Here is a 9,964-nt window from a genome sequence, read left to right as displayed (position 1 = left end):
GTTACCCAGTCTAACAAACAGATCTAAAAAGTTACACGAATGATTAGATGGATATATACTGATATAGGAAATAAGACTGTCCGAATTTGTTCCGTTTTGAGGCCCAAATATTGAATTGGATTGAACTCCATCCAACAGACCCAACCAATCACCCCAAAAAAAATACTACATAGTAATGTAATGGTGCTAAACCTAGTTCGCTACCAAATAACCAAACTCAGAGCACAGATACCTATGTCGTGACTCTCTCGTCAACAGCAGTCGTGTCTATATTAACTCACAAAATGCACAACCATCGCAGTGAGAGAAAATAATAATAAGAAGAAGAAACGGGCGGGAGGGTTCTTACTTTTCTTCTCCTTCACTCTCTCTCTCCTCCCTCCCTCCCTCTTCACCGCCATGGATGGCGATGGTGACGGTGACGGAATCTCAACCATTGAATCCCCCGTCAATGAAGTCCCGGCGCTCCACTCACCTCCGCCGTCAGATGACGACGCTCGCCTCTCCATCGAATCCGCCGTTTCCTCTGACGTGGACCTCCGAGCAAAGATCATCAAGCAGGCTACTTCCTCATTCTCTCTTGCTTTTTTTTAATACTATTTTTATGTGGCATTTTGAAATGCTTAATTTTGTCTTTACTTGATTGGTTTGGAGCTTAATTTTACAGGTTTAAATTTGTTGCTACATTTGCTTTTATTGACAGTCTCAGCTATACAACTTTGACTGTTAGTATATTTAATTGTGCGTTATTATAAAAGAGATGCAGGTTAGAAGTTTCTTATGGATTGTGTAAATTAAGTGCTTGAAAAAGCAAATGTAGCAACAAATTTGCGACGATGGACGGAGCTTGGCACACTTTAGAACTATTCTATACATTTTTTGTTCGGATCATGAAAAAAGTAGTATAATCAGGTGGTAGGTTGGGTTTTCATATACTGATGTTTTTAAATATAAATATACTAGCTTTTGTAATAAATATACTTTTTTTTTTTTTGCTGAATATACCAAAAAAAAATTCTGAACAAGAAATATTGAGAACAGTTCTGATTTGTGTTGCTGTGCTCTAGGTAGAATAGAATGTTCTAATTCTAGTTCTTTTATAAATTTGTAGCATGTGTGTTTGTGATATAGCTTTGATGTTCGATTAATACTTAGAATTGGTCTTCCTCTTTAATTAAGGAATGGTACCTTGGCATTGGAGTTTCGAACTGAAAGCCCATTTGGTTGAAAGGAATTAGTGCGATATAAAATGGAAGGGAGATGGTCAATTTTGTGCCTTTTGTTTTAGTTTAAGCTTAGGAATTGGAAGGAAATGAAATTGAATTAAGAGGAAAAACTATGTTATGAAAATCTTATTTCTTTCATTTTCGTCGTGTTCCTTAAAGATTCTCTAGTCAAATAATTTGGGATCATTTTGTAGTTCCTATCTTATTAAAACCAACAGTAGGATGCTAGTTCATTCCATTTCTTTTCGCCCTTCTCATTCTTTCCATTCCCTTGCTTTCCAATCATCATATGAAGACAATGTGTGAAATATAATCTTTGTTAGTAATTGGACAAGTTGGACTGTGACTGGTTAAGAAGGAAATTGCCTTTTGGGTTCTAAGAGCTATTTCTTTCCTGACATATGGCTTCGTCATGTCAATTGGTTTTTGCTGGCAAATCTCTAAATCAATTGCCTTTTTACTGTATTTACAAGTGAACAATAATAGAACTTCGGGAAGGTTTTATGCTTGAGATTATATTATAAGGTTAGTTACCTTAAGGCTGTCTTTGGTTGGGGGCATTTTTTTTCTCTTTGTGGTTTGTTTATGGGAGGAATCATTTTGTTGATGTGAAACATGGTTTCCTAAAAGCTAAGAAATGTCTCTTCATTTGAGTTTGGAGAAATGCAAACTTCTGGGGGGTTAGAGTTTGCTTTATTCTTTTAGAGTCAGGTTCAGGCTTCCATACCTCACCTTGCACGTTGGTTGATGCCTCGTGGTTGTATTATGTGGGCTCCTTTCCTCCCTAGACAAGTTAATTCAAAATCTAATGCTGAAAATCATGCAACTGTTAAGCCTTTATCTATGATTGTTTACCATGTGCTATTTTTTTTTTCTTTTTTCCCTTTGTCTTGTTACAAACACTAGAAAATCTAATGAATCTTTACTTGTCGTAGAAATTTTTCACCGAGACCATTTTCTCCTTCAAGCAAACAAAACCTTAGTATATCGATGTTGTTGGCTTATCAAATGGTGACAGATGTTTGTCTTCTACCTTTGTTTCACTCACATGGTCATTAGATTATTCCTTAATTTATTTTATTACTTTGGAGGGGAGAGCAAGAAGGTTATAAGCATCAGGAAATTTTTCATTCTATGTTCTTCAATGGTCTGCAACACATGGTATTGATTATGCCAAGTTGCTAACAGTTTGCTGAAATTCTGTGTATGCTTTTGCAGGTAGAATATTACTTCAGTGATGAAAACTTGCCTGATGACAAGTTTTTGATGAAACAAGTGAAGAAGGACAAAGAAGGGTTTGGTAAGTACCCAAACTCATGATGACCCTACACCCTTTTTTCTCTACCACTTTTCATCACTTAGATCTAAATTACATGATTTTGATGCTTCATTAGATATGCTGATGATGTTCTATTTTGCTTGATGTTAAAAATTAAAATCCACGGTTTGGTTATGGGTTATGGAAGAGACTAATAAAGTTCTGTGTAGAATATTTGACAAATAGGACTCTTTTAAGTCAGTGCACAGCGTAATTGTGCAAGGCTAGAGGTGATGAAATGATGAGAGTAAGCAGGTACTTGTGACAGGCCACCAACTTGGATGTTTTCCTGGAGCGCCCAAATTATTTGTGGCTGCGCCGAGCTTCTAAGTTGGGGTTTGGGTCTGAATGAACTATAACAAACTGCTATCTGATTTTATCTCTATACTTGTATGATGAGCTCCATGTAGTAATAATGTATGTGTTTTATGAGTTTGGATTTTTTTTCTGGCTGTAACCAGTTAAGTTATTCTATGCCTAAGCTATGCAATACTCAAGCATTCTCTTACATAAAACATAACTTGCATTTTGTATTACTTAGGCCATTGATTTTGATGTATTAACTGCAGTTACTCAGAGGATTTATGCTTCTTGCAGTATCTATTTCATTAATTGCTTCTTTTAGGAAGATGAAAAGGCTTACAAAAGACAGTTCATTGATCATAGATTCCCTCAAGGAGTCTTCGCAGCTTGTAAGTTGCTGTCCTCTTTATACTTTGAAATCTTGATGTTTTCCCGTCTCTTTCTATATCTAAGTTTTGTGCGTGTATGCATGACTGACTCTGTACGCCTTTCGGTATGCATTCCTTTGTTCTTTCGCCTTGCAAATTTTTGTTAGGCTTCACAGCTTCATGGGTATGCCTTCCAGTTTACGAGCTGCAGTCTATTTATTTAATGTAGGTTATAAGCTCGGATGGGAAGAAAGTAAAACGACTGCATCCTCTTCCTTCAAAGGAGGACAAAGGTCCCGAGGTAATTCATCAAGAAGAAATTTATATCTCCTAATTTTATCCAAAGTTTGAAGAATATTAATTATTGTTTCTCAGCTTTGTACTGTCGTCGTAGCAAATCTACCTGAAGACCACTCAGTGCAGAATATCCAGAAAATTTTTGGTCTAGCTGGCAGGTAGTTTTTTTGTATGTTCTACAATCTACCATCTTCTTCTGGCTGGTGTATTTTTGCAACTTATTTTTAAATGCTATCTATCTCTATAGTATCAAGAATATATCCATACATGATCCATATGCTACTGAAGATTTAATGAAGAGAAACAACACTGTGAAACTGGTCTCCAGCAAGGTATGATTTGATGCTTGGCACATTCCTGCTTTAATAGATACTTCCTCCGTTTCTTTTTACTTGCAACGGTTTGACTTTTACACTATTCACCAACTCTGCTTAGTTTATGTTTGGTGATTTATAGTTGAAGAAAAACATATTCATGTGGGATCTTGTTAGATTCGTTTGAATGTATATTTTCCGAATATATACTTTTTATAATTTTTATTTATCGGTAATTAAACTTATTGATGGTTGAAATTATGCATTGGCAAGCGTGAAAGTCAAACTGTTGCAAGTAAAAAGAAACAAAGGAAGTATTAGGTAACATCAATTTCAGTTTGTTTTGTCCTCAACTGGCAGGCTATGAAAACATTATGTACGTCGTGGCCTAGTTTTAGATCAATCAACTAATCCTTGCCTAACTTCCTACGTATCAAGGAGGAGTGGGGGAAAATTGCTTTCTTGAGAGACCATGATTGAAGTAGAAGTCTATTTAACTTTTAGTTGAGCAAATTAGACCTCTACTTTTCACTTCATTTCGAGTGCTTCAAATGAAACCTGACCTATTGAAACTAGAGACAAAAATCATAGGATCACCTTAGTTTGGAATCGCAATTACAACCTGGTTTAGCTATCTTAAATCAGACCCAACAAGGCAAGTAAAAGTCATACTAGAAAGCCTTACTTCAGGTGAACTAATCGCACAATTATTTTGTAAGTGGTGCTTATTATAATTACGTGAAGTTTCTGTAATTTTGTATAGCCTATTGTATTCTGGATGCATATAGATAGAATTTAGTTGTTTAAAATTATACTATCATTTCACTGATGAGATAATGCCCTTTTCTGGTGATATTTGACATGATTATATGATAGAGGATTTGTTGTACTACACATTAAATAAAAAGGTACAGAGTTAAACTTCAGTTCAGAGTTCTTAATCTTTGGGGTTCTGCTGCTTTTCCCCCGTTATCTCTGTAAGCAAATTGATTTGATAGAATTTCAAAGTAATGAGTAGTTTTGTTAAATCCTGTTGTTTTTCTGTATTTTAAAATCATCTTGGAAGATAAAACTGAAAACAGACCCTGAACTAGTCGGAACCTGATAGAGCTGTAGCCAAGTACGTGTGCCCCAATGTACTGATGTATATGTCATTTGGCTTCATGAGATTTATATGCTTCGAATAGTTGTGAAATTTAAACTTTGAACTTTGTGAATATTCAGTATTTTTCAGCTGGCCTTTTAATGTACCTTTACAGATGTATGCACTTGTGGAGTATGAATCAGTGGAGGCTGCTGAGAAAGCTGTAAGTAGCAGGATCTTCCTACAGCAGTTAGTAACATAACTAACTTATCATATAATATTGTACTCTAATAACTTACTATATTCTGTAGGTGGCTATGTTGAATGATAAAACAGACTGGCGAAATGGCTTATGGGTTCAACCTCTTCAGAAGCAAAGGGTATGCCTTCATGTACATCTACATATCTATTGACGAGAAGTCTTCTAAATTCATATTCTGTATCAGGCATATGGTCTCGGAAGAAAGGCCGGGAGAGGATCCGATTTGAAGGCGAGCCATGCTCGAGTGCCTGTTTCAGCAAAAGAGGAGGAAAAAAATCCTCCAAGTCAGCAACATGATGATGAGGCAAGTATTTTTGCAATCCTTCTTTTGGCTCATTTTTCTCGTAATGAAAGGTATATTCTTGAGTTTGTGACTGGATGCTGTTTGAAATTGACTCCATTCTTTTCTTGACAATATGAAATTTTCTCCTTTGCACGAAATTTTCTCTTGTTTGCACGAAATTTTCTCTTCTTTGCATGAAATTTTCATCAATTGGGTCGATTATACTTAATCTTGGATATATGAAAGGTATATGATTGCGTCTATGGTTGATGTAATTTGGTATTTGCAATTTGCTTATATTGCCGTTAAGTGCCTAGACCTTATGCATTATGTGAAGTCATACCTACATATTGACTATAGTTCACAAGCTTGGCTTTTTCCTGAAAAGGTACTTTCCTGTTTTCTAGTTTGAAAGAGAATCTCTGATTTACCGTGGTTCTCTTTTCTGACAGGATAGAGAACACACATCCAAGGAAAGAAATGGGCGAAAAGGTCGAAACCAATCTAAGGGACGAAAATATCGTGGCAACAATGGAATGGGTGTGCACAAACTTTTATCTCTTTTAAACCTTGTGTTCCTTGCAATGAGAAATGTTTTGGTCTTTGATGTTGATTGGATCTCATGACTAACACGTTGAGTCTTTTAATAATGTTAGGCCATGGGAACCCGAGCATGGCTGAGCCCTTTAAACCACCTCCTGGTCCCCGAATGCCTGATGGAACAAGAGGATTTACTATAGGACGTGGTCGGCCTCCAACGTCCTGCGACACTTGACGTAATCCTCTTCAGGTGCTAATTGCAGCAACCTAAAGCATGTTGGACATGTATGTGTATTCATATATCAGCTAAAAAGCTGTAGATAAAATTGCCTCCCTTTTGGTGATATGATAAGGATGAATGGATGAGCTTGAGTTTCTCGTGATGGTGATGGTGATGGTGTTGTAAATTTTGGGGGAGGGGGGGGGGGTTTCTCAATAGCAAGAAATGAACCACATGTGTAAGCTTTGTTTGTCTATCGAAGAAGACTCCAGTTATTTGGCTCGAAATTAGCCAGTTGAAACATAATGTGAAATTAGTGCTTTTTTTTTTTTTAACAATTAGACAACTTGCATTAATTTAAAAAAGGAGGTATAACTTAATGTTAATACAATCACATAGAAAACAAGCAAACAAAACCTAAATGAGCTTCATTTGCTCTATGGAACAAAAATAAACTATTACAATTCCACTCCAATTTAAACATGTCACAAGCGAAGGTTGGTATGGTTGGCTTGAATGTCTTGAAGGAGACTTGACATGAGAGACGAAACTAAGATGATCTTTAGAAATTGATTGCCACAAATCATCTAGTAGACGCCGATATTTGCTAGACAATAAATCACAAGGTCCTTGAACGAGAATAGCTTCCTGGGATTATATTGATTGAGGTAACGACGAAGTTACGTCCTTTGGTGACTTTTGACCCTTCTGTGAAGGTTTTTTGAGTTTAGTCTCACGAGACTGAAACTCAAAATGCATGGAGGTCGAAACTTGTCCTAAAATAAATTGGAGGGCCTACCACAAGATATATTTTTGAACTGCGAAGTAATTACATGAACTGGGGGCTAATTATAACGAAGAAATTCATCCGAACTACGGATCCTAGATCCAACTTGGCAATCTGTAAACCAGAAGATCGAATCACAATAGAGTTAATATGACAATCACCTCTCATCTTACCTAACACTCGAACCCTAACAGATGCAAAATTGGAACTAAATAAACCTAAACTAAAGCTAAAACTGATAACATAAACGAAACAAACTAAACAAACAACCAACAGACTCATAAAATCACGCATGCAACAACACCAAACTACTTTCAAAAACTGCATGTAGCCTTCACGTACCTATATGCTTCCTTGGTAACCTAACCAAACTGATAACAACGAACACTAGCGGGGAATGGGGAAGGGGATACTAAGACTAAACTCGACCCGAAAACAAGGGGACGAGGAAGGGAAGACTAAGATACCACCTTGACACTAAAATAGGGGAGCGGGGAAGGGGAAACTAGGACCTAAAACTCCTCGAAAAATGAGAACCGGGGAACGGGGAGGGAGTGTCTAAACCTAGAAACCACCTAACATTGAACCAGGGGAACGGAGAGGGGAATACTTGATGCCATCGAAGCTGGGGAAGGGGTGAAGAATAGACGCACGTAACAAACGGAAGATCGGGAGGGGGGAGGGGGGGAGGGGTGAATAACAAAGTTGGAGAAAAAGGACGACAAACCAGGGAAAGAGGAGGAACATGAGAAGGGGGGAAGGAAAGACGCTCGATAACCAACGAAAAATATTAGGGTAATGGGAGACGTTAAGACCGACGAATAATGGGAAACGTGGCGGGGGAAAGCGGGGAAGGGGAAAGGGATAACCTAAACAACCGGGAAAGACGGGGAGGTGGACGACGGCGTGACTAGGGACTAGGGCAGGGAAAACCGCGGAAGGGGAGAGGACTAACCTGAGCTGCAAGGGAGGATGGGAGGGGGAACGATAGATCAAACAAGGGAGGAGGAATGGCAGATCCAAAAGGGGAGGGGGACGACGAACGACTAACAAAGGGACGAGGAGTAGGCTCGCCGGCGACCAGTGAGCGATGCGGCTTTCAAGTGGCCACCAGTGAGGAAAGACAAGGAGGGGGACGACGGCGTGACTGGGGACTAGGGCGGGGGAAAACCGAGGAAGGGGAGATGACTAACCTAAACTACAGGGGAGGACAGGAGGGGGAACGACAGATCAAACAAGGGAGGAGGAAAAGCAGATCTAAAAGGGGGGGGGGGACGACGAATGACTAACAAAGGGACGAAGGGACAAGGAGTAGGCTCGCCAGCGACCAGTGAGCGATGCGGGTTTCAAGTGGCAACCAGCGAGCCTGTAGTGGGCGGCGGGGAATTGTGTTCCTGGGTTAGGGTTCGCAACGTTTTAGAGAGAGAAGAAAGTTTTAGATGTGTAATATTAATATATTAGGTCCTTTGCAATGAAATTAGTGCTTGTTAGGTGCAATGTAGGGAGTAGTTTTTCCTAAGAAGTTGGTTTTCACATGAAATTGTATCTCCTAGGAAATGTATAATCTTATTTGGTCAATTATGGAAAGTTAATTCCTATTGGAATTTCTATTTACCTAGCCCTTACCTAAGGGATAGTCTTAGAGGGACCTAGGTAAGTAAATGTGGAAAGTAAATTCCTAGGAAGTTTAAATTTTAATGTTTTTGCCATCGAAACAAACATTATCACCTTTTACTTTTTAAGAACGGTGTTTTAACCATATACCCCCGACCTTTTTTTTTTGTATCTTATACCCTCGCAAGTCTCAGGTTCATGATATACCCCTCAATTTTTTTAAAAGAAATCCACAACTTTCCCTTTATGACTAACTGCAACAACCCATAATTTTGCTCCTAGTTTTTTTCGCAAAAGTTTTCCCTAAAATTATTATTTTCTCTAAATTAATGATTTTTATTTTTATAATTTTGGGAGTCGAATTATTATTTTTATGTTTATGACGTGCTAATGTGTCTATTATATTTATATTTATAATATAACTTATTAGAATTATTTTCATCATTAATTATTTTCAAAGTTTAGGCGCGATTTAGGAAATTATCGATTTATCGCGTGACAGACTTTTGATGCTTGGATCTTTGATGACTTGGGCCTAAATTATTTTGGTGTGGTTGGGCTTGGACAGCCGGCTATGTGGAGGGAGAAGGGAGAAGTTTTTCTTCTTTCATTTCTTTTTTTTATTTTGATGACACTTTGTATTTTGTAACCTCCATAACACCCTCATCATTTCTCCTAATGAATCCATTTATTTTAATCCTTTAAACACTCTAAAATCTGATTAAAAATCAGAACTCCATTGCTGCCATATTCAAAAAAAATTCGGACATCATCATCTACATCATTCTCTCAAATTTTTCCATTTCTACTCTTCATCAATTATTCGTGACTTGTTCTATTTGCCTCTTTCTTGTACGTGGTGCTTTGGGGATTAAAGAAGGAGAAGGGTGCACACCTATAACGAGATTTTCCAGTAATATTCAGCTCGCCTCCGACGATCCAGGTAACTAGTAGTTATCTTAGAACAATAGTGATTAGGGTATTATTCGGTATTAGATTATTACGCTAGGAATTTTTTTAAAAACCTTTTGAATGAAATTATTGATAAAATTTGACGTGAATATACTTGATGCATGTTGTATGAATATTGTATACAGAAAAACAATTTTCGTTTGAGTTTTAGTATTTATTCAATTTATTTGGTATTTTGTGCGTTTTTGGCTTATTTGCAAAATAATTATTGAACGAATGTTAATATTGCTGAAATCATTTTTCATGAATCATGTTATATGTGTATTATGTATTTCATTCTTTGGAATACTTTTTTCATACTGTTTACAGGTTTACTTAATTGGTTTAACTATTTTTGCATTTTTGTGTTTGTCAGTATATAAATCGTGAAAATTAT

The 9,964-nt window shown here is 37.3% G+C and overlaps 1 protein-coding gene across 2 annotated transcripts; it reads left to right on the top strand.

Annotated features, from left to right (window-relative positions):
- The first annotated feature begins 241 nt into the window (after positions 1–241).
- Positions 242–6,502, top strand: LOC104883075 (la-related protein 6A). 2 transcript variants are annotated; one of them, XM_048634396.2, is made up of 11 exons: positions 242–561; positions 2,445–2,526; positions 3,142–3,236; positions 3,445–3,516; positions 3,591–3,670; positions 3,760–3,844; positions 5,086–5,133; positions 5,222–5,290; positions 5,357–5,476; positions 5,913–5,995; positions 6,112–6,502. In XM_048634396.2, the coding sequence occupies exons 1-10, from the start codon at positions 400–402 to the stop codon at positions 5,961–5,963; spliced, it is 864 nt and encodes a 287-aa protein (XP_048490353.1). In that variant the 5' UTR covers positions 242–399; the 3' UTR covers positions 5,964–5,995; positions 6,112–6,502. The 2 variants fall into 2 exon arrangements, with proteins under 2 accessions (XP_048490353.1, XP_010665825.1); XM_010667523.4 differs by having other exon boundaries at positions 255–561; positions 5,908–5,995.
- Positions 6,503–9,964: the final 3,462 nt, after the last annotated feature.

The sequence above is a fragment of the Beta vulgaris genome, chromosome 8 (genome assembly GCF_026745355.1).
Source record: "Beta vulgaris subsp. vulgaris cultivar EL10 chromosome 8, EL10.2, whole genome shotgun sequence".
NCBI lineage: Eukaryota > Viridiplantae > Streptophyta > Magnoliopsida > Caryophyllales > Amaranthaceae > Beta > Beta vulgaris.
Note: the sequence above shows the minus strand (reverse complement) of the source record. Positions and strands in the feature narration are given on the sequence as shown.

Excerpts from the sequence above, each read along its gene's own strand:
- LOC104883075 (XM_010667523.4), top strand. The coding sequence starts at position 400 with ATGGATGGCGATGGTGACGGTGACGGAATCTCAACCATTGAATCCCCC. Across the intron at positions 2,527-3,141 it reads GAAGGACAAAGAAGGGTTTG|TATCTATTTCATTAATTGCT; the intron begins GTAAGTACCCAA and ends TGCTTCTTGCAG. Across the intron at positions 3,671-3,759 it reads ATTTTTGGTCTAGCTGGCAG|TATCAAGAATATATCCATAC; the intron begins GTAGTTTTTTTG and ends CTATCTCTATAG.